A 25,986-nucleotide genomic window follows, 5' to 3' on the forward strand; every position below is an offset into this window, starting at 1 on the left:
CCGAGCCTCATAAGCTTAACGCACCCATGTTCTCAAGCTTGCTTCATCCTCAGTTTTCTTCACACAACTGAGTGCTCACTGCATTCTTCATCTGCTGAGAGCAAAGTTCATTTACCCTTGAAACCTCCATCTATTCACCGACATCCAATCTGTCATAAAACCTCATTGACGCTCACTCTGGTAACATATCTTCTTCTAGAGCACCATAGTATTTAACATGGAAATCTTTATAGCCCTCTTAAATTGTTGAAATCTTTCCAATCTAGTGTCATTCCCTATCCTAGATCCCATTGGAAGCACAGTTTCCACAGAGAAATTTGAAAGATTCTGTTTTACGTATCAACTTGCGTGTCTTTGACTCAGAATTTTAGAATAGGTTTTCAACATGTTCAGCATACAGGGAAAGTGTTTGTTACAATTTAAAGTCTTGTGAAACACTCTTGTGATCTTGTGATACTCATGTCTCCATTGCAGCTTTGGAGCTTTTCCTGGAACTAGATCTTGTAGGCTAGGCTGGCTACAAACTCACAGAGATCTGCCTGCCTCTGCATTCTGAGTGCTGGGATTAAAGGCGTGCGCCATCACTGCCCGGTTCTCAGTGCATCTTTAAGCTCCCTCCCTCTGTTTACACTGGATTCCTTGTTGCTCCTAGAATACTGCGGACACATATCTGCCTCATAGATGGTCCATCTTCAGTTTTTCTTCCTTGATCTCTGCACTTCCCACTTCTTCACACAATACAGGGTCTCATTCTACCTGCTGTCCTATCAGAAAAGACCTGGTCCGTCTTTGATCCTGAAGCTACCCTGTATTTTTTTCTCCCTCTGCCTCCTTTTATGTTCTCCAATAGAACTTTGGGCCACAAAACATGCTTTACCATCAATGGATTTTACGCTTGACTTACTGTGATGTCAAGTAAATGCCATCTGACTGCAACAGAATTCTTTGAGAGTTAATTGTTCAGAATAATTGAAGAGTCTTCAGTTTTGTTGAATGAGTTTGTGAATATAAATATCATACAACATTTCTTGCATTGAAATCTTTTTAAACAGACTAACATTTAATTTTTTAAGGCATAGAAAATCTAGAGATTAAAACTAGATAAATGCTGGAGAGCCTACAAACAGCAGCCTCAGGAATCCAGCTCCTATCATTGCTCTGAGCCTTTACAATGTCCTTAGTACCAGCGACAAGAGGGTAGACAGTCCCTTAGGTTCAGTCGCATGGTGAAGTTTATTGCTTAGCAGGCCAAAAGCAGAATATTGCAATGGACTCAGAAAAGAAGAAATTGGATATTGAACACCTACCAGCACTGTTTTCTTTCAAATGAACTAGGCAAAAGCTAATCATCTGGGTCATGTCATGAATGCTTCAAAATGTATGCCTCCCCAGGCATATGGTGAGCAGTGGGAGAAAGAAAAGAGAGTGGGGGCTGAAGAGGCAGTGGGGCAGTTAAGAATATTTGCCGCACAATCATGAAAAGCAGAGTTCAGATCACGGTGCCTACCTATTAAGCCAGGCATCTGAGAATGCCTCTAAATCCAGCTCCAAGGGCACCAATACCCCTTTCGACCTCCGTGTGTGCACCAACCCCCCACACACGTGCGCATATGCTCATGAAGATACATATATACAGACATAAACGTAAGTAAATAAAATAATCTTTGAAAGCATATTTTTAAAAAGTAACCATAATGAAAGCATTGAAAGTACCTGGAAAATGGAGGGTAAAATACTAGTTATATTTGGGGAACTGCCTCTGTCTGGAAGCAGGTGCATTTGCGGTAAAGGAGTGAATGAGGCAGAGATGCAAATCTTGTGCTTGACGCTGCCAGTAGAGTAAAATTCTCTTGCTATGGAGCAGTGGTAAGTGTCCACAGAAGAGAAATGACTGCCGTGTGTGGGCCGAGGGAGGATGGGGAGCACAGGGCCAAAAGAAAGGCATGATTTTTTATCTCGTAGAGTCTGACAGGTGCAACACGTACTTAAATAGGAGCTCTGATGACTCAATTTTACTTTTCTTTTGGCTTTTCGAGACAGTTCAATTAACATTTTTGTAACATCTATTTACCTTCTGTGAAATAAATGAATTATTATGGGGTATGGTGGGATTACTTAGTAGCCTTTTGATTTGATTTGTTAGTGATTACTAAGAGAGGTAGAGAACAAAGGTGAAAATTTTTAATGCATTCTAAATCAAAGAACTACCAGAATTATTGGAAGATTCCTCCCAAAACAGGGATCCAATGTACTAGACAAGGGTTCTACCACTGAACTACATCCTCTACAAATCCTGAGTGGGAGGTGCAATGGTGGAAATTGTAGGGTGAAAGAATGAGGATCAAAAATATGTGTGGTATTTTAGCTGATTTATCTATTTATTCATGGTAGTTTTTTCATGAAGATGGAGGTTAGGAGAAGTCCAGGCTTTCTGGGGTAACACAAACTGTCTTTGGACATTAGAGTTGACAAATCATAATCAATACTCAAGTGCAGGGGGCGGGTGTCAAGATATTACCACTTGGAAACTATTGAAAGACAGAGAATAGAAGATGCCACCTGAGAAACTGCACTTAGCGATAAGATGAAGCTCATAGCTGGTCTTAAGGGGTGGTCCCTTAACCAGGCATCCTTCCCAAGAGGAGCAATCACTGGACAAGCTAAGAGGAAGGAGCATGGGAGTCCACAGGAAATCCAGGACACATAAACATCAGCTGGAGTCTCAGGAGAAAATGCAGGAGTGGCCAGCTGTTTAAGCAGTACCTCAGTAGTGAAGAAAATGAGAAGCCAAGCATGACCAATGGTACAGCACAAAAAGTTACTAGTGACTCTGATAAAAGGAGTTTCAGAGAAGGGAGGTGAATGGCACTTCTTGGCTGTCAATTTGTTGGAATTCTGAGTTACCATGGAAACAAATGTCTAGGTGTATCTTTGAGGTATTATCTAGATTCAGTAATTGAGTTGGAAAGATTCATTAAATACGGGAGCTAATATTCCAAGGGTTAGGGGCATAGACTGAGCTAAAGAAGAAACAACTAAACTGAACACAAGTGTTCACGTTCCTCTGCTTCCCGGCTGCTGATGTAATGTGACGAGCTGCCTCAAACTCCTGCCACTCCCCTTGCCCACAGTGATGGATTGCATCCTCAGATGGGAAACAAAAGTCCATCCTTCCTTAACTGCTTACAGTAGAGGTTGCTCTTTCTTGTCCTGACCACAAAGCAAGCAACAAACGCAGACAGGAACTCCAGTGTGGGGAGAAAGGAAAGAACAAGTGGGATTGTGAGTCCCTGCATCTTTGCCCAGGTATCAGGAGAAAGCAGGGTGCTGGGACAGAACACGAGTAGGACACAGTTCTAGAGGCAAAGGGGAGTTTTAGCTGATGTGTGTCATTGCAGCACATTGTTTAGGCTTCTTGACGCCATTCAGACATCCAATGAGAGCAGTAGAAACATGTATACCTAAACCAGAGCTTAAAATTCCTCTTAACTAATCTAATTTAAAGGGCTTCTGGTTCTTTGACCTATGAAATTACACTCTATAAAAATGCAAATTAGTAAGACATTAAGAATTTTTAAATTATCTGGATTTTAATATATATTTTTATTACGACCTTGTTAAAAAACAGTAAAAGTATTTTGATATATCTGCTTTTCTAGAAAAAGAATGCATAATTAGCATTTTCTGCACTTACACACAATCTAATTAATTATTTTAATATTCAACTATAAAGCAATTATCCTAGGTCATGACTCTCAAGAGGAAAAAAACAGACATTTTGGCCTAAATCATACGTTATATGGTTTTATATTACTGATAAATTGTATGCATAGCTGTAAAAAGAGAGGTTTTTCTTCTTTAAAATTTTTCTTGAATAAGATGTGGTTTGCTTATTGCTTTCATCTTAAAATATATCTGATTCAAATCTTGTAATTCTTATGGTGTCTGAGCGTCGTGTGTGTATGTCTGTCTGTCCATGTTTCTGTTTGTATCTGACAAAAACAGAGAGCAGAATTTCATACTGAGATATGCTCAGATAGTGAATATAACGCAGATAAATCTCATCATAGTTGCTCAGGAAAACACAGCAGTTTTATTAGTATTTATTAGTATTTCAGTATTGATGGCCTTTTCATAAATAAACTATAAATTATAGCTTAAGAACATTTTCCCACTGATATTAATTGACAAACAAAAACAAAATTAATTCCTTATCATTAAGAAAATGTTCTTGTCTAAAGAAGCATACAATCAAATCAATTAACACTTTACTAAAGATATACTAAGTACCAAGACACTGTGTGTGTTATAACATGGAATTACAATAATAAGGCTATGTATTTATTTTCTCTGATACTGGGTACGGAACCAGGATGGTGCTGACTCTCTCAGAGCTGGGACGAGATGTGTTTCCAGGATGCCAGCTTGCTGCCTGTGCTCTGGGATCCGAGTTCTGGTTCTCAGAATCACACAGGCAGCCCTTTTAACCACTGTCCACCTCCCCTGTCCCCCATCTCTAGGAAGAGAGGAGCCCTTAGTCTTACTTTGAAATTTTATAATATGAGTAGTTAATAACTGACAGTGAAAACCAGAATAAACAGGAAGAGCTGTCAAAATGAAATAAATGGGAACCCCACAAATAGACAGCAGGAAGAACTGTGGTACCATGACCAAACTGCCACCAATGCCAACAACCTCCTAAATCAGTTGTCCCCAAACAGCAACTTAACCTAAGTCACACTAAAAGATTAAACACCACTGTTTCTTCTGGTTTAACTTTCCACTGCATAAGCCATAAAGATGGACCATTCTCTCCTAATAAAATGACTAGCAAAGATGATGGAATTCCTCCCTGGGCTGCACTAGCAGTTACAGGGCAGCTGCCATGTAGAGGCTAGAAATAAAATCAGCCGCAATCTGGGTTCTTGCATTTCTCTCTTTCTTTTCCAATTTTATTGAATAAAAAGTCTTCCTTTAACCTCCACTCAGTTTCTTAATTGACCAGTTTCTTCTCTCCATAAATTGTGCCAGCTGTGCTGAATATATCCAGTTGCTTGAGCTCTGCAGTCACAGCCAGCTGCTACTGGACAGCCAATGCAGGTGACCATGAAGAGTCAATCAGTTCATTAGCAAATGTTTCTGTATTGCTATTGTAATGTGATTAGTTACTAATTTAGGTGATGAAATATGAGGATGTGACACAGAATTGCTATCAATGAAAACTAAATTATCATGAATAAGTAGGGAAATCATCCTTTGAGAGCCTGGTATTCTCATTTTAGATTAAAGAAACCACAAATTAAAATTGTAGAGGTCAAAGCCTGACGATTGTCAAAGCTGTTGGTTGCTCTCCACAAACTGATGGTTGCCCTATTGATGAAGAAAAGGCTTACACAATTCAGTGAGCATGGGAAGTCAGACTGGTGCCCACCTAGAGCTTTCACACCTATGGACTAGTGCTCATCGTACCGGAAGGTACTCTACATGCTACCAAAGGAGAAAGGTAAATGCCAACCCAACTATAAAGCCCTCAATCTCCAATGGTGATCTGTCTGCAAAATATGCTGGTTCAATGGTTGTACAAAGTTTGTGGGTGTAACTCACCAACATCTGATTTGACTTCAGGTAGACTGCAAGAGATGGAACCCATGCTCTATACCACCAGAGTGACCAAGAACCTGGGACTAGAGAGAACAAGGACCTAGGGGAAAACCAAATGCTACTCTTCTGCTAAAGGAATGTAACAATAACATAACTCCAAATGACATTGTGCTATACACATAGCACAGTTCCTTACTTAGCAGTCATTAGAGATGGGAGCAAATGCAGAGAATCACAATTGGACAAAGTGTAGCGAGTAAAAGACCTTGAAACATTTGGCCGTAAGTGAAATGTCTCCATCAAATTTCTCCCTCACACCTCAGAGAACCCTATGGAAGAAGAGGTGGAAAGAGTTCAAGAGCCAGAAGGGATAGAGGACACCAAGGAACAAAGGCCATCTGAACACAGCAAGACTGTAGTACATGTGAACTCACAAAGGCTGTGGCAACATGCACAAGGCCTGCAGAGGTCTGTACAAGAGGGGAGCCTAGAGCTGAAAAAAGTAGAAACACCCCCCCCCACCATTCCTGACCCCGAAGCTATCTCCAATTGATAACACTTGCAAACGAAAATGCAGTTCCCTCCAAGGGAGTCTCAGTGGAGAAACAAATCGCTCTTAAGGGTAGGCTGCACAAACAACGGTAGATCTGCAACAGAAAACACACTTAACTGCACCTTCGAAAGTTGGTTGTCTCATAATGAGGAGTCAGGGTGCTCTTTTCTCTAACCTTACAAATCCTTTGGGTGTAGATTATGTCTTCTGGTTTGACATTTCTATGGGACTCCTCTGTGTGAAAACACATGTGTCTCCTTGACTATATGTGTTTCCTGTCCTTGCTCTTTGATGCTCTTTCTTCTTTTAGTTTTGTCCTATTCCATCTTTCTTTTCTTTTCTTTTACTATTATTCCTCAGATTCCTGATTGCTTTCCAATGAGAGACAGAAAGTTTATAGATGTGGATGACAGGGGATAGTAAGGAACTGGAAGGTGTAAGGGGAGAGGAAACCATAATCAGAACATATTGTATGGAAAAACTGATTTTCTATAAAAAGAAAATAATTCAATATATGTATTTCTTTTGGAACACAGACTACTGGACATTTGTGCAAACAAGAGCAATTCTTCCTAGAGAGTCATTTTCTATTATAATTCTCTTTTTATTATCAAATTAAATTTTCATATTCTTGCCATTGTATGGGTCTAGTAGAGTGGAGTGTTTGAAGAAAATTCTTAAAATGCAATTCTAAAAAAAAAACAGGTCTCTTTTTATACCAATTCAAATTATACACACTGTTGAAGTATAAGTAAAATCTGTGGAAATAATTTTTTTATCTTGAATCAAAGTGGTAGATGATGCACTATTTGGCTTAGCTGTTGTAAGAAATAGCATATAGAATCATATCTAGTTAAAAGACATTTCATGAAAAAGTCATTACCTTACTTCAAAAGACACATACCTATACATGCACACAGAGAGAGAGAGAGAGCTGTATTTTTCACTTTATATAGAACCTTAAGGGGAGAATGTATCATTTTCATGATTCTTTTTAAATAGTAACTGAACTTTTAAACTCAGTAACCTAAGGGCTTATTCATGTCACTAAGATCATATCTATTATATATCTAAAGTAAGACATCATAGATAACATTCTTCTTCCTAATATATAATCAAATATTATTCAGTATATCTATATATGTACATATTTATATAAATATATACCACATGTAATAACAACCATCTCAATATCATACCATATATCTTAAAATGAAGAGGATATATTTCAAATGGAAAAGAGAAGAGTTAAAGGTAAAATATATTCAGTCATGACAAAAACAAGACATTAGTCTTGCTTAAGGAGTGTATGAATAATTACAGAATTTTTTCTGTATATGATTTTACTCAAATCATTAATTCTTGAAGAAAAATTACATATGCCTTAGATTATATTTCAAAATGCAAGAAAGCAATGCTATTTACCTAAGCTATAATTAAAATCCATGGTTATCAACAAAAACTATTTAGTGAAGTTTAAGTGTTTCACAAAGTTTTACTTTATAGTTACAGAATAGTGACAAATATTTTCTCAAAAAATTTAACAACCCTATCAATGTCCAAAGATACAAAACAAATACATTTTTCATAAATATAAATGTTCAGATTTATGAAGTAATTATAGTTTAATGAATTCAATGTAATACTTTTTTCTTTAAATCAGTATTACTATAGTTCATGGAATTATGACTTCAAAAAGAGCAAATTAAAAATTATATTACTAGGAAAATTTACATTGTTAGAATCAACAAAATAAAATCTTTATTTAAATCCAGGTTTAAAATAATCCTGGAAAACTTTCTTAAAACCATGGGTGCTATTTTAAGCTGGAACTATAATTTCAACAATAATAAATCACAATAATGTACTTAGTCTGCACTGCCACCAAGTGCCTAAATCAATTAATTTAAACAATTTTCTTTGCTGCAATTACCTATTTGCAAACAGGGTAAGAGTAAATCACATCATCCATGACTAGTAAAAGGTACACCACAGTTTCGACAGGACAATAAGATCTCAAAAGCATTGATAAAACTTTAAGAATCCTACCAGCTCACTGGGAGTTCATGAAGTCTAAAAATGTTGTTTAACTTGTAGTCAAATTTTGCTGGACAAAGGTTTTCTTTGCATGCACTCAAGTTTGGATCTGGTTGCATATCTGTGGGAAATTCTGAATCCTGCAGGAGTGGGAATGAAAAAAAGATCCCTGTTGGATATACACCAAACTCTTGTATATATTGATACTATCTTAATTCAACACTAAGTCATAACAAAAATATCATTATAGATGACTTTTATCACCCATCCCTCATATACCAATTGGATTTTGAGAAAATAATCAAGCAAGACAAAATTTAAAATAAGGCACCTGTTTGTTTTCATGGATGATTTAGCTCTGGGCTGCATACATATTAAAAATTACTTGAAAAATCTTCCCTTGTAGATTACTGTGAAGTACAACATAATCTTATATGATTTGTCAATTGTCATTTTTTGATAATCATTCAACCCTAACATAAATTTCATTTCAGCAATCAAAGCCTAAGGATTTGTGAACCACATTTGTCTTCTGTAAACAATATACCTACCCTACAAATATTTTCATTTGATATCATTTCTCTTGATAGCAGGTTAGTTATGATTTTCTTACTTAAATCCAAGAAAATGGGACTAACTTAAAGGTATTTGAAAATGGCAAAACATTTCTGCAATAGTCTTTCAAATCATAAACATTAGATCTCACATCTCCATTTGTTAGTTAACCTGCTCCCTGCCTCAAGCAAACTCTACAAGAAGAGAATCTCCTCAGGGAAGGCAAGTTAAAGACAGGCATTCAAAATCTATAACGATTTACATATTACCTGTTTAAACCCATAAACACAGGAAAGAAAATAATTCCATAGTAATTACTTCCTAACCTTTCCATTAGAAATTAAGGCATATATTTACTTTTGCACTCAGTTATATTTTCAAATTATATTTCTAAAATCCACACTGTATCAAATAATATTCTTGACATGGGAAAATTTATTTATGAACAAAGCTAGTAACAACTGATGCCTCATGGAGGTTACATTCTAATAATTCCTCATATCAAGAGAGCTAGAAAATATTAACCAACATCCGTAGGTGAATTATTTTTTGATTAACAAAGTAATGCGTATACATAAAAATTTTACACTATAATACTATACAGAAACAAATCAATTCTTGTCTCACACCAAGATATAGCTATTACATTTTGGTTTAATTATTTAATTGCTTCACCTTGGATTACATAATGTTGGGACCATAATTTCTTTTATTTTTGAAAATGATTTTGTTGTTATTCTTTTTTGTTAAAAAACTGTGCAATATATTTTAATCATGTTTCCTCCTCCCAAATCCCTACAAGATTCTCACCACCTCCCTATCCACTCAACTCTATGTTCTCTGCTACTACCTCAAAACAAGAAAACCAACAAACCAGAAAAACACACACACACACACACACAAACACAAAAATCAAAACCAAAAAAATAAAAAGTTCAATAAGATAGAAAATGTGAAATAAAAGGCAAAACAAAACAAAAAGTCCACAACAATAGCACTGAGTTTGTCTTGTGCTGACCAAATACTCCTGGACATGGGAACTGCTCTAAACTGTAGTTGATAGACCCAGTGAGACTCCAGTGAAAAAAATTATTTCCCCTTTGCCAGCTTTCATTAACTACAGACAGCTTTTGGTTAGAGATGGGTTTCTATGTCCACTTGCTCCTCTCAGCTCAGGGACCCATCTGGCTTAAACTTGTGTAGATCCTGTGCATGCTGCCACAGTCTTTGTGAGTATACATGTACAACAATCTCATTGCATATGGAAGACTCAGTTTCCTTGGAGTCATCAATCCATCACCTCTGGCTCTTACATTCCTTCTGATTATAGAGGAAATAGTTGGGGGAAGAAATTATATTTCAAAATGAGTGCTCCAAAGTCGCTGAACATCGTCTTTTTGTGGATCTCAGTGTTAATTCCACTATAAGGCAAGATGTTTTTTGATGATTGTGTGAAGCACTGATTTATTGATATGACAATGTGACATAAGGAGTCATTTTATTGCTATGCTCCTTTAAAAGATTAATATAAATATATTTTCTTCAGGTCCATGAACTAGCTAATCTTAGGGTCTGGGTCCCTTGAGCAATATGAAGTATGGGTTCTATCTTACAGAATGTGCTAAAAAAAAAAAGTGGTTGGTTACTCCCATAACATTTGTGCCACTACTGTACCAGTATATCTTGCAGGCAGACCACCACTGTATAGTTTATACCTGTATACCTTCCAGTGCCATCAATGCTAGTCAGAAGGGCAACTCTTCTAGTTAAGCACCAGCTCTATTTCTTTGTGTTTGATGACACAGGTATCTTCAGAAATAGGACCTTGCCATCAGGTTGGTGAAAGCAACTGATAGCCTTGGAAATAACCTGTGATGTTTGGTGGTTTTATGGGGCCCTTTGGTCAAAGCCCCCACATGATGCAAATTATCCCAGGCACTGGAAGTTTCACTTGGTAACATAAAATGTCTAGTTGGAGCACTGTCTCCCCTGCTATATGGTAACTTCATTTAGATATCTTTCATATATGTATATGCTTTAGGACACATGTGCAAGTGTAGTTTACATATAGATTTTCAAATGGCTGTTAGGTGTTACCTGTCTTTCTCATGTTTCCGCCTTTACTCCTCTGTCCTATTTCCATCCTTATTTAATCAACTATTCTAGTTTTGTCTTTGTGTTTGCACTATATTCTTTCCCCCTTCCTTGGGGGGTGGCCCTGCCACCCCATAGTCCCTTACTTAGTACCTAACCTCTATGTTTATTCAGATTATAGTACATATATGGAAAACTTAAAAGCTAGCATTCACATATAAAAGAAAACAAACATTGCCTCATTCAGGGTGATTTTTTCCAACTCTATCCACTTACCTATGAATTTCATAATTTCATTTTTCTTTTTTCTTTTTTGAGCTAGATTTTGTAGATCAGGCTGGCCTCGAACTCAGAGAGATCTGCCTGCCTCTGTCTCCTGAGTGCTGGGATTAAAGGTTTGCACCACCACTGCCCAGTTTATAATTTCATTTTTCTTAACAGCCTAGTAATATTCCATTTTGTAAATATGCCACATTTTCATTATCCATCTATCAGTTGATAGACATCTAAGCTATATCCAAATTATCATGAATAAATTACGAATGGATATGGATGAGGATTACTGTCTTGGTAGTAGGATGTAGTTTGGGGGTATATGTTTTAGGAGGGTATATGCTTAAGAATGATATAGCTAGATCTTGTGCTACATTGATTCCCAGCTTTCTGAAGAACTGCCACTTTGATTTCCTAAAGAGAACCTTTTGGGTTCAGCCCCAAGGCCCTTTTATAAAGGTTCAGAAAGGAAGCAACAGCCAGCAAAAGGTCTGAAAGCAAGGGAATCACTCATTCCATGCTTTTCCAATTACAGTACCTTTATTATTCTGCCGTGTCAAAAAGTTTCCAGTTTATATACACACACAATCAGCAAGTTTCTGGCAACAGCAAGATTACAAGGCTTAAATTTCTCAGGGTCGTAAAACAGATGAAAGCTGAACAAAACAACACTGTCAGTTTAATTTATGGCTCAAGGGAGGCGTGGCCAGGAAAGTCCTGGGAAACTCTTAGAAGCAAAAAGATTGATTTATAGATCTTTAAATTCTAGGAAGAGGAAAAAGGGGGATTTGTGTGGTACATTTCTAAATGTGATTAGTTAGACTAGATGTTTGTGACTGACAAATGTAGAAGAGAGAGAATGCGTGGGCATTCTCTTGACCCACTGGAGCTGTGGCACTTCAACCGCCTCAGGGTAGCCATGGCGACCAGTGTAAACTGCTGAAGATACAAGGGGCCTGTTCTGCATTAGCATTTTCACCAATTTAAGCTGCCAAAGGGGGAACTCTCAGATCTAAGAATTACATCTATCATCCAAAGCAGTTAGAACAAGGGGGATCTGTGGTTATATAATAAAATCTGGGACCTGACACAATCCGACCACTCTGGCCAAATGGCGCATTTGTTCCCATGGCGTCCATGTGAAAAGAATTACCTTTCTCCAGAAATGGTTAAATGATCAATGACTTTTTCCTGTTATCTTTCAGGGTTAAGACACAGACAGTTAATTTCCTAGACTAAAATCCTGAATCAATAAAGTGAGTTGAGAGCAAATGAAGGGTATTAATAGCCTTTTCAAGTTAGAGCAGGGACTAACTGAAGTTGGACTTTCCCAGATCAACTGTGGGTGAATTAAGGACTCCCAGTCTCCTTATAGGTGACAGCTATGAATGAACCAGCTCGACATGCCATACCCTTCTTCTGGTGCCTATCACTGAAGGTCCAAAATGTGATTTTTTTGGAAGACTCCTCTTCTGTCCAAATGCCCTGACAACCAAAGATAATTGTGGAGAGCTGGCTTCTAAGTTTATCTCAGGAAATGGAGCGGAGAATTGATGAAGGGGAGCAAAGGGTTTTTGACTGTGTTACTAACTTTCTTACCAGGGTGCCACAGTGTGGGAATAATGTCAACCAATAAACCAGAACATGTGGAAAAATTGTGCCCATTAATTGATTAATACACTGCTGAAGCTCTTGGGATGAATCCCACTGCACAAGGAATTTACAGCAAGGATAGCCACTCTTCCCAGCATCTTGCATCTCGGCATGCTTCCATTAGAACTCACATTTCTGGTGGGTTGACCTTCTGATTTGTCAGCTAAAATCTAACCGCATAATCATGCAGACCGCAGCAATTTCCACAGGGGCTGTACAAGCTAGCCCTCCCACCAGCAATGAATAAGTGTTTCCCTTTCCCTCCAATCTCGACAGCAGGGTCTGTCATTTGTTTTATTAATTTAGCCATTCTGATGAGTGTAAGATGAAATCTCAAAGTAATTTTTTAATTGCCCTCATGGCTAAGCATGTTGATCATTTCCCTAAGACTTATAGTCTAAGTGTTTCTCAACCATTTGAGTTTCCTCTGTTAGGAACTCTCTGCACAAATCACTAGCCCCATTTAAAGATTGGATTGTCTTCTTGATGTTCAGCTCTCTCATTCTTTATATATTTTAGATATTATTTATCTACCAGATGTATAATTGGTAATGATATTTCCTACTCAGTAAGCTGCTCCTTTGACTGAATGATGGTGTCCTTTGTCATAGAGAATCATATTTGTTTTATGAGGCCTCGTTTATTAATTGTCCATCTAACTGTCTGTACTATCAGTGAACTGTTCAAAGTCTTTTCCTGTGCCAAGGAGTTCAAATACATTACCCACCATCTTTTCTATCAGATTCAGAGCATCTCCTGTTTGGATGATGTAATTGATCTGTTTGGAACTAAGTGTTGTGTAGGGTAGATAAGCATCTATATTCATTCTTCTATTTGGAGCCACCCAATTTGACCACAATTAACTGAATGTCTTGTCTTATTCCCAGTGTTTATTTTGACTTCTTTGTCAAGAATCAGGTGTTCATAGGTGTATGGACTCATATCTAGTTCTTCAGTTTGATTCTATTAATCAGCATTTCTGTTTTAGTGTCAAAACAATCCTGTTTGCTATTACTATAGTTCTATAATACAACTTGAAATCTGGGCTGGTAGATATCTTTAGCAGTTGTTACAATATCCAAGACTGTTTTAGCTTTGACTGGTGAACTGATTGTGAAAACACAGACCCTACCAGATGTAAATATTAACCATTAGAGACAAAACTATCTATCTCTCATCCTACATGATGCTGTAACTACATACGCTGCCAACTGGGCACACTGTTCTACCTACAGGTGTGCCTAGTTAGAAAACTTCCTTTGTAGTTTACAAGATTGTTTATACTTCTAACAGTAGAGATCAGAAAGGTAATGACTACCATTGGAAAAGTTGGGGGACAAAAGAATGAAAAACAAACTAGTAATTAGTGTAATCAATTTTAAAACTTAGAAAGTAAAAACTGATTGTAAAACTGTTCATACAAACCATTAAAACTGTATATATAAAAACACCCCCAGATGATGTAGGTGTGTCTTCTATCTATCTGATGATTTCATTGGTTATTTAATAAAGAAACTGCTTGGTCTGATAGGTTAGAACATATGTGGGTGGAGTAGACAGAAAAGGATGCTGGGAATGAGGCAGATGCTTCAAGCAGTCGCCATGACTCTCCTCTCTGAGATGGATGCAGGCTAGAATCTTCCCAGTAAGCCACCCCTCATGGTGCTACACAGATTATTAGAAATGGGTTAAGAAAAATATGAGAGTTAGCCAAGAAGAGGCTAGAACTAATGGGCCAGGCAGTGTTTAAATGAATACAGTGTGTTGTTATTTTGGGTGTAAAGCTAACAATGCAGGAGCCGGGCAGGACGAAAAGCAGGCCTGGCTGCAGCTCCTTACTACAGAACGGCGCCCATGTGGATGACTGAATCCACAGAAAGCTTGAGAAAGCTTGGGAAAGAATAGAGTAAAGCAAGTTTTCATGGTAGCAGCAATTTCTCGGGTCTGGCTCTGCTTGCAAGAGGCAAGCAAGCGCGCTCATCTTAGAGAGGCTTCCTGACTCAGCTTTAGCTGCAAAACCTTGCAGCTCTTTTAAGAGGTCCTGCCACTAAACACTTAAATGGTGTTGATGAAAAGCTGAACCTGTGTTTTTTGGTTTTTGGCTGTAGCAGGAAAAAAAGCTGTGCCATTTTAAAATGCTGGATTTCTGGGCTGTCCTGACAGGACAAACTCTGACTCTCTCAAGCAGGCGGTCCTGACTATGGAGCTTTTGATTGTTGTTTCACACTGTTGTAGCTTGCTTGCTGGCAAGACATTGAACCACCACAGAGTTGTGGTGATAAACATGGCTACAGCCACTACCTCTGCCATGTGGCTGGAAAGCTAAGGAATGGGCTGGATCTAGCTGTCAAAGTCACGGCTTTAGTCCTACCGATATTGTTTGGTAAATTAAAGACTCATGTGGTCACAAAAAGAGAGATATACAGTAAAAAAAGATTCAAAGTTGAAGAAAATGTCTAAATGGTTTACTATGTGTTAATATATGCAAGCTAAAAGTTAAAGTTCTTAAAAGTAAAAGAGAAGGGCTGGAGAGATGGCTCAGCAGTTAAGAGCATTGCCTGCTCTTTTGAAGGTCCTGAGTTCAATTCTCAGCAACCACATGGTGGCTCACAACCATCTGTAATGAGATCTGGTGCCCTCTTCTGACCTGCAGGCATATATGCAGACAGAATATTGTATACTTAATAAATAAATAAATAAATAAATAAAAAGTAAAAGAGAAAAAAAGAAGTACTTGGGTGTGATAGTACACACCTTTAATCCCAACACTTGGGAGGCAGAGGTAGATTGACCTCTGTGACTTCAAGGTGTGGTAGTACGCGGCTTTAATCCCAATGCCTGGGAGGCAGAGACAGATGGATCTCTGAGAGTTCAAGGACATTCTGATCAACAGAGTTATTCCAAGACAAAGATATACAGAGAACCTGTCTCAAAAAGTAAAAGTAAAAATAAAGAAATAGAGGTTAAGTAAAGCTGAATAAAGATGGAAAATACACAGAGAATCTTGATGCTGTATACTATTATGCTCTCTTTGAATTGTTTGAATGCTGAAGAAGGAGCAACAGATGCTAAAATATATTTGTGTATAAATGCTGCTGAACTAATCCAACATAGATATTTTGAAAATACCTTGACTTCAGAATTTGGGTCTAAGGATATGATACTTTGGAAAAGAGATTCTTCTTTTGTTGTTACAGAAAAATGAGACCCTGTGGATTGCCTCTATCTCAATATGGTATGATAGCCCACGCCCTTCCTGAAAGGTTGCTGTGAATACGCTCAAATAATTACTTCACTCAACTGCTGACTGAGATGAACCTAGCACACAGGTTACACCATGAAAGACTTGATTAACAGCTCCCCCATTCAGCAGGAAGCAGTTTGGAGAGAAATAACTGTGCCCATGTTCCCAAATATTGATTATAAATGTTCTTTTACATTTAAAGGGGAATATGATATAGATATAAATAATTTGCATTGATATGGATTTTGCTTTAGTGATTTAAATTTAAGGTCAATTTTTTATATGTATATGTATTTCTGATATTGATTAAGGTATTGTGATTGTGTAGTTCATTTAAAAATGTAATGTATAATTAGGAAATATAGGTTGTTAATGGATAATCATCAATAATAGTCAAGCTTGTAGTCATTTTAGTTTGATTTTCTAGATATATAGAGATATATTTCAGTTAGATAGGCATTCCTAATATCTTTTAAAGACTACAGAATATGGTATTTAATGTTTTAATAACTTAGGGCTTTTCATGACAATGAGATACATCTGTTCCTGGCAGCACCAATCTACTTCAAAAGGAAGATGGGCATTGAAGAGGCTCCTTATTGAGTTTGATAGCCATTTGGGCAAGAAACTGCTCTTGCCTGGACTGGACACAAAGAACCCTCAGAGAGAGGACTGCTGAACTTGCCTAAAGGTGAGATGGTCTTTCAGGGTTCCTGATTCATGAAAGAGTTTGCGAGACATTCTGCAGGACACAGCAGATAGTGACTGAACTGCCTTCGAAATTTCCTGCTCCATGGAAATGTCTCTGGATACTATGGGCCTGAAGGCCGAAGATGGATGCCCCAACGGTACAGAGGAACTTTGGGTGACTGTCCAGGCAGTGAGATGTCTCTGTGATTTCTAGAGTTTTGTAAGTTGCTTACTTCTCATTTACTTAGGTAATATTATATCCTTCCGGAGTCTTTGTTGGAGTTGAAGAATAGATAGATAGTTATAGTTGTTTTCCTTTGTTATAATAAAAGATAAAATAGATATAAATATTGTAACTGTAATTTTTACTTGATAACTGTTTTGTTATATGTAATTTTACTATGTTAAAGTGAACGCCTTTTTTTGTTTAAACAGAAAAAGGGGAAATGATGTAGGTGTGTCTTCTATCTATCTGATGATTTCATTGGTTAATTAATAAAGAAACTGCTTCGCCTGATAGGTTAGAACATAGGTGGGTGGAGTAGACAGAACAGGATGCTGGGAATCAGTCAGATGCCTCAAGCAGTCGCCATGACTTTCCTCTCTGAGATGGATGCAGGCTAGAATCTTCCTGGTAAGCCACCCTTCGTGGTGCTACACAGATTACTAAATATGGATTAATCAAGATGTGAGAGAATTAGCTAATAAGAGGCTGAAACTAATGGTCCAGGCAATGTTTAAATGAATACAATTTGTGTGTTGTTATTTCAGGGCATAAGCTAGCCAGGCAGCCAGGAGCTGGGCGGCAGGAACACAGCCCACGGCTCCTCACTACACCCAGACTATTCCAGGCCATTTGTTTAAACAACATCAAATGGGTCACCATTTCTTCAAGGCACCGACTTCATATATCCATCCCAGGACAACAAATCCATCTGCAAGTAATGGTCTCCAGGGCTTTGACACAGGAGAATATTTAATGTTATTCCCTGTTGTGGGAGGCTGCTTGTTTGTTCCCGGCTGCTCAGCTCCAAAATAATCACGCAGAAACTGTATTATTTGCAATACTGTTTGGCCAAGGCTTAAAGGTATCTCTGGCTAACTCTTATATCCTAAACTAGCCCATCTCCATTAATCTGTGTATCACCATGTGGCTGTGGCTTACCAGATTAAGTTCTAGCATCTGTCTCTGGTCGGTCTACATGGAGTCTCCTCTGACTCTGCCTCCTTTCTCCCAGTATTCAGTTTAGTTTTTCCCGCCTACCTAAGTTCTTCCCTATCAACAGGCTAAGGCAGTTTCTTTACTCACCAATGGTATTCACAGGATACAGAGGGGAATCCCACATCAATTCCGAGACCTTGTTCCCCAAAGAAGTCAAATGACTCCCTTCATTTGATATATTGTGTTTACATTTCATTCCATTCTACAAATATCCTTTTTATTGTTTTCTTGACCCATTTTCAGTCAATAGTGAGTTGTTCTGTTTCCATGAGTTTGTATAATTGTTGATGTTTCTGTTGTTTTTAATATCCACCTTTAATCTATGGTGGGTCAGATAGGATGCAGAGTATTATTTCAATGATCTTACATCTGTTAAGAGTTGTTTTGTGTTGTAGTACATGCTCAGTGTTGGAGAAAGTGTCATGAGCTGCTGAGGAAGCATAGCCTTCTGTTTTGGGCTGAAAAGTTCCATAGGTGCCTGTTAGGTTCATTTGATTTACTGTAGTTTTTAACTCCAAAATTTCTCTGTTTAGTTTTTGTCTGGATGGCCTGTCTATTGGGGAGAGTGGAGTATTTAAGTCATCTACTCTTCCTGTATGAGAGGGACAATGATGTCTTATTAATCCTGAAGTTTCTTGGAACACTATCACAGTCGTGTTTTCACGTGACACGCAATTCAGTCTGTTTTGTAAAAGTTATAGATGCCATATTTTGTATAATACTTTTGTCTCTTTCACAGTGTTCAATGCTATAAACAAAGCTTTCTGTCTATAAATATGTAACACATGGATTATTTTTCTTAAAGCACAAACACACTTTGAGAAGCATAAATAATTAATTCAAATGAAGCAAATATTTGACAAAAATATGAAAGTTTTTCATAGGTATATCTTCAGGACTATCCCAACTTTAACTTCTAATGATCATATAGTACGGTGTACATATGTACACAGAAAACTGCATTCCTCAAAACATATACATGCATGCATCATTTTCATAAGCATTGCTATGAAACTGCATAAAGCTAATAAAATTGAGCATTTACTAAAATATTACCAAATCCTACCACCTATTTATAAGCATGGTAGAAAATATACAATAACTAAATAGGTATTTAAAAGAATATTTACAAGAAAAACAAGCCAAGCCCTAGTTATTGTCAACATGCATGCACTCACAGACACAAAACCCAAGACTCCAGTCACCCAGCCAGCATTCCAGGAGACAACAGCCAACAAATGGTCAGACAGAATCAGTGAGGTTAATGGAAAATGCATGAATAAGAGCAATGCACAGAGGACAGAGGAAGGGTGGCTTGAAACTATTCTTTCAAACTGCATAGCTGCCATCACATTAAAAATCATGGTCCCACTCCAGACCCAACTTGGTCTGAGTGAGGGCCCCTAGGTGAACAAAAACTCAGGTCTGAAAATCCAGCCTCTCCTTAGCAATTCAGCTATCACGCACTGAAATGAGAGTTAGGCAGGCTGTTTAACTCTTCCTTAAGGTATGCTTTACCAACTGTAGATGATGGCCAACATCTTCCCTGAGCGACACGTGGCATAATCCTTGTAAAGCAGGCATCGCATGCTTGGCACCTAGGAAGCTGTAAATAAGCATTCACTGTCTCTGATGTGGATGTCTGTGGCTCCTGATACCATTGAAGGCAATTCAAATGCTGTGGTTTAGGCTGCCACCTGGGGCCATGCTGGTGTCTGAGGGCCATGACTCCCAGGCAGGCTATCTAAGAGGAGTTTCAGTGAGCAAGCAGTGATGATGATGTGCCAGAGGCCTCAGTCCAGACCGGTAACTCACGGCAATGAACAATTTGTGGTGGGGCTGACTTCACAAAAGGGTATACTGTGTGACACGTCACAGCTCCCGACGCCACTAGCATGGGTGAAGGAGGAATGAGGTTTTCGTTTGTCCGCTTATTTTTAATTAATTAATTAATTAATTAATTAATTTGGGGGCAGGGCATGCTGGAGGGGTGAGCTCATTCAACAGCCAGCAATAATCTCCAAGGAGGAGGAGAGACCTTGTCCGTAAAAACAAGGTAGGAGGTACCTCAGTTTTTCCGATTCTGATAAAATGCCCTGACAAAGTCAAATTAATGGAGAAAGTTTAATTTTGTTCAAAGTTCAAGGTTGTAGTCCAGTCTGGTAGGGAGGTGAGAGCAACAGAAACTCCGGGAACTGGTCACGCTGCATTCCCAACCAGAAATTCGAGCATCCTTGTGCGCAGTTCCCTTTACTCGTAACAAATTCCAGAATTCCATCCATGGGATGATGCCACCCACAGCGGGGAGTCTGCACACCTCAACATAATTATGATACCCTCCTACAGATGAGGCATCAAGAGCCTCATCTCCCAGGTGATTATAGATTATATCAAAATGAAAATTAGCATTAGACCTCACAGATCTGGGCAGAGAAACAGTAATCAATCTAGACCTCTCACCTCCCTATTTGCATGGGCATAAATGTATGCACACCTCACACACGTGAACCTACACACATAAAGAATGCAATATTTAAAAGTTAGAGGAGGAATATGTAAAAGAATATTAAAGCGAATAGATAAATAATAAAACTATCAGAGAGCATATACTTATCACTAATTGCAGATATTATAATTATGTTAACAGATGAGAGAGTTAGATCTGAGTTGATATAATATTATTAATGGTGCCCATGATTATGTTGATAAAATAAAGATGGATGGGTGGATACACAGATGGGTGGGTACGGAGCTATAAGTCAAAATGAAAGTGGAATGATGATGAAGACTTATTACTAGAGATGATTAAATCTGATAAAGGATAAAATTAAACTTCTTATATATAAAGAGAAAACTAAAGCTACAATATAAGCAAACTCCCTTAATTCTAGTAACAAGATAAAATGCTAAATGAAACATTAATATAAAATATTTGAATTACATTTTGATATATATGTATATCAAATTTGATTAGTTTAACTATTTTGTGGACTCAGTCTGTCAAATGGCTTTGTTTCAAATCTCATGAAAATTGATATGAATATTTAATTCAACTCAAACCAACATTTTAATATAAATTTGTGGCTTTTCTCTTATAAGTGTTGTGTTCAACAATCAATCATGGTGTGAAATGGTAGATCATTGGTCATTTACATGAATTTTTAAAAATTCATCATTGAAAGATTAATGTTTTAAGGTATAATTTATTTAAAATGAATTAAATTGAGATAAATTTTAATGAGACATTTCTTTTCTTTTATTAATTCCCCTCATAGAAATATGTTTACCAGAATTGAAAAAGTTTTGCTAAGGCTTCTGTGCCCTCATTGTTTCCTTCATTGCTCAACTGCTCCATTACCTGCTGGCAAACTTCACACATCACTCCTTAGGAATGACTGACAGCAGACATTATCAGCAAGACTTGCTTGAGTTAATTGACATTCACAAGCAAAGTTTGAAAATTACAGCGAGCCAGGAAAAGCGTTACTTATATATTGGTTTGCTCCTTTGACCTTTATGTTTGTTTACATTCTAAGGGCTTTAGATTTTAGGAGAAAAGCAGTACAGTCACAAAACGCTGTTTTCCCAAATGCAAGCATTTGCTATTTAGTGACACTAAACTCCTAACCAGTCTTTAAAGTCTCTACTATTTATTGCATAAAATAAGGCTGTTTTATATATTTTAAAGCTATCACCAAGACATTCCTTACACTGATTCATATCAAATTAGACTGAGGCAAAAAAGATGCACAGAAATAAGTGGTCAGCCATAAAATATACTTGAAAACTCTACACCTTTACCATATTTTAAAGTGTATTTGTAGACTTAATGGCCTGTTTATTCTATAAACTAACAGAATGGAGACCCAAGATCTACTTGATTTACAAACATAGTGAATTATGCTAGATACATACTGAATATTTATAGCATTTTTCATGAATGGAATTATTGTTTTAAGAAACATTTTAGGCTGGCACTGATCTAGAAGCTCCCTCCCTACCAAGTAGTTCTCATAGTGCCGGAATACACTATTCCAGGTACTGGAGAAAAAAGGCATTTATGGGCTTATCTAGCTGTGACCCCTATACACTGCAACAGGAACCTGCCAGGCGGGCTGTGTCTGCTTGTGCAATAGAGGCAGCACTGTTGTGGAGACAAACACTGTTCTCTGATTGGAGTGGAAGGACAAGAAGCCACATTTAGTACTCTAAACCAACTAAGACCCCAGGTCAGGGGAGGCCATAGGTCCTCAGGAAGAACTTAATTCAATTAAGCTAAATTAAGTGTTAAGTTGCTTTCTAAATACAGACGCTTATACCCATAGACAATTTTCCCTGGCAGTCTTAATCACAATTCTCTCTTTCTAGTGAACTGTGGTGAATGCTGACTATGGCTGCACAAGTTTCTAGTAAGTGGAAGTTGAGTACTCAGCTTTAAACAAGACATGGACACAATCCCTTCTAAGGCTGAGGGCACCCTGCAGAAGAGGGCAGAAAGAAGTGGAAAGCCAGAAAATAAGAAGGGGGAATGCAAAATGCCATCTTTTGAGCAATTCACAGCCACTGCAACCATAAGCTCTCAGCAGCTGGGGATGACTACACTGAATCGGGATAGAAAAGAGAACAATCAGGCATGTATGGAGAAGGAGTTAAGGGATTCCTATCCCTCAAGACTGAACTATTTCCTATTGACAGATATAGGGATAGGGGCGATCATTGCCTTCTGTGGTGTAACCACCAGGCTGCACTGGATAGTTCTGATCTTTTGGATCGCTGACAGCATGGTTAAACTAAACAGGACAGAAAATAGAGGACAAGAGTCATAAATCTGGGAAAGAGACTGGTAGGAAGGAAGGGAGATGAATTGAGATAGGAGGGAGACAAGACTAATTGTGGTCAAGAGCAATCAGAGTAGTTTATACATGTAAGAAATTGTCAAAGAATTAACAATTTATTAAAATTTTGGGTATATTCATGAAGACAACACCAAAGTTGGCATCTGAAAACAACAACTTTTAAAGTTAGATAAGTGTATAAATAAATGAATTTTTTAAAGTAGTTACTTGTGTTGAATAATATTTTGGAAACTGGCTACAATTTGTCAATATCAGTGGGGTTAACACAGAACTTTCCTCTGGTTCATAAACCAACATTATCTAGGAACCTTCTGGAGATATAAATTCTCAATCCCACCTTCACAGTACCAAGGTGAAGGTCCATGTCACCCAATAACCTGCTTCCACCAGTTCATTTGCCAGATCTCCAGGCTATTCAGTGCTCTCTGAAATTCAAGGATCTCTTTCACCAAAGCCCATGTTTCAAAATTCAGCACACCTGGCTAAAAAGATTTATAGGTTATATCTGTACAAATAAGGACCATGAAAAGAGAACCTAGGGAAAGAAACAAATGTGGGACATTTCGTATCATAAATAATCTCTGCAATATTAAAATGACTGCATTAATAAAAATGAATAAAAATGTAATGCCGCTGGATTTGAATGAGTCATCATTCCTTTCCATTTTAATATCACTGAAATATCATCAAAATAATGTAATAAAATATTAGTTACTCAAGAACTGAAATGAAAAACTTCTTACTATTGAAGAGGAAAAGTCTCCCCACCTCTTAATTTATAATATACAACTGCGTTCACAAAACTAACATCATTTAAGATTTTGAACTAATCATTAGATTGAACAGAATAGACAGGAAAAACATCAAGAGTCTATGCATGTATGTGTATGTGTAATTAGTATTAAAATAAGCACTACTACTTATTTATTGAACCACAAATACACTACACTAAACAACAACAGTTCTACATATTGAGAGTCAGTTGGGAAAAGGTATAGGTTAAATAGGACTTGATGAAGCTGTACAAAAGGCCAATCAGTGAAGCCAGAATTTCACCTTTTCCTGAAAACATCACACCCTCCTTGTCCCAAAGCTTCAGAAACTGCCACTATTCTTGTTTCTAACTGTGTTGCTGATAAAAGGCAAATAATCCCTAAGGTTTGCCTTCTACCTCACCTAAAGAGAATCATTTGACTTCTCTAACGGGACAAATGTTAGAGTCCACAGTTTCCAAGAGCACTGTCCATCTGGTATCTTCTTGAACTGGAATACTCAACATGCAAAGGGTTTGAGGATGAGAAGAAAGCTTGATGGGACTGTGAGTCTTTAGAGCACTGCCTCGACCTGTCTATCATCCATCACTCCAGTTTTCCATGGAAGCCAGATATAAATTGTAATAGCTTAATCCCCTCCCTGATCTTATGGATTAACTACATCAAGAACCTTAAAACCAGGACTAGGGAGACAGCTAAGTCAATAAGGTGCTTCCCTGGCAAGCATAAGGATCCGAGTTTGACCCAGCACAGGTGTGAAAAGGTGGGCATGGTGGTCCATGTCTCTAGTCCTCGTGTTGGAGAAGCAGAAACAGGAGGATTCCTGGGCACTTCTGACCAGCCAGTGTAGTAAACTAATGAGGTTGCGTTCAGTGACAGACCCTGTCTCAAAGTATAAGGCACTGATTAACTGGGGCTTTTTCTATGGCTCTGAGGTCCTGATGTATGGAGAAGGTATACAGCTCTTTCTCCAAAACCAGGAATATGTTTGATAGAGCCTATCACGGCCTGGGACCAGGGCCTTGGGGGAGCTGCGGCTTCAGAATCTGAGAAGCCAACTCTTCACCCTAAGGCTACTGTGTGCTTAATCTGTAATGTTCTGGAGATACCCTGTATTCCTCTTGTGTAACATTTCTTGATTAGTCTCCTGTTGCCTTTGTCCCATGTCTCCCCAGGACATAGCATATAAAGTGCTGTACTTCTTAATAAGTGTACTTGGCATAAGGCGTAGCTTGTGCCAAACCTTCTTTATCTTCTCATCTTCTATCCGCCACCTTCTCATCTCTGGGTCCGCTGTCTCCCTGAAGAATGAACTGCTGATCCACATCAGAGATTCCTGCCTTGCTCTAAGTTGGGATCAGAAAGAACATCTTAACTACACGAGGAAGGCTATTAGCCTTTCTACACCAGAACTCATGGGCTGTTAATCATGCTTTGGCTTCAGTGAGAACCTTACATCCTTTTCTCCCTTTGAGGTCTAACACTATATCTTGGATACTTGAAGTCTCCATCCAGCTCAGTATTGATTAATAATATATGTTGTGAAAACTACTTTAAGTATTTAGGAAGATAAAAGGAAAAATATTACATTTTGCTTGTAAAATAGTTTTTTATCCATTAAAGTCGATGATTTTTTTCAAAAACCATAAAAGATAAATAAAATTCCTGAAATTAATAAAAAAAATTACATGATCTTGGAACACTGTAAATTTTTCTTTTTTTTCTCATGGTTTATTTTTTTATATTTAAAAATTTCCATCTCCTCCCCTCCTCCTCCCCCTTTCCTACTCTCCTTCTCCCCCTTCCCTCCCCTCCCCTCCACCCAAACCTCCCCTCCCTCCCTCTCAAGGCCAAGGAGCCATCAGGGTTCCCCACTCTATGCTAAGTCCAAGGTCCTCCCAACTCCCCCCAGGTCCAGGAAGGTGATCGACCAAGCTGAGAAGGCTCCCACAGAGTCCGTCCATGCAGAAGAATCAGAGCCCAGCGCCATTGTCCTTTGCTTCTCAGTCAGCCCCCGCTGTTGGCCACATTCAGAGAGACGGGTTTGGTGGAATGATCCATCAGTCCCATTCCAACTGGAGTTGGTGATCTCCCATTGTAAATTTTTCTTAAAGAAGAAATCATGAAGGGTTGAAGAGATGGCCCAGGTATTAAGAGCTCTTGCTGCCTTACAAAGGACCCAGGTTCAATTCCCAGCACCCACATGGTGATTCACAAGCCTTGATAGCATCAGTTCCTGGTTATCTGATGCCCTCTTTTGGCTCCTGCTGCAACCAGGCATACAAATATACATACATGCAGACAAAAATACTCATGCATATAAAGTAAAAATAAAGCAAAAATCATGAAGTAAAACATAGTTTTATTTGATTATGTATTTTAAACTTCTGAAATTAGAAAAAAAAGAAAATTGCAAGAAAATTACTGTTAAGTAA

At 38.0% G+C, this 25,986-nt stretch overlaps 1 protein-coding gene across 1 annotated transcript in view; it reads right to left on the reverse strand.

Annotated features, from left to right (window-relative positions):
• The window catches only part of Spag16 (sperm associated antigen 16), a 961,928-nt gene that overhangs the window by 794,225 nt on the left and 141,717 nt on the right, over window positions 1-25,986 (reverse strand). The window contains exon 11 of the mRNA XM_038341053.2: window positions 8,204-8,331. Coding sequence (XP_038196981.2) covers window positions 8,204-8,331 — 128 coding nt within the window. The remainder of the gene's footprint in view (window positions 1-8,203; window positions 8,332-25,986) is intronic.

Source organism: Arvicola amphibius, chromosome 8 (assembly GCF_903992535.2).
Source record: "Arvicola amphibius chromosome 8, mArvAmp1.2, whole genome shotgun sequence".
Lineage (NCBI taxonomy): Eukaryota > Metazoa > Chordata > Mammalia > Rodentia > Cricetidae > Arvicola > Arvicola amphibius.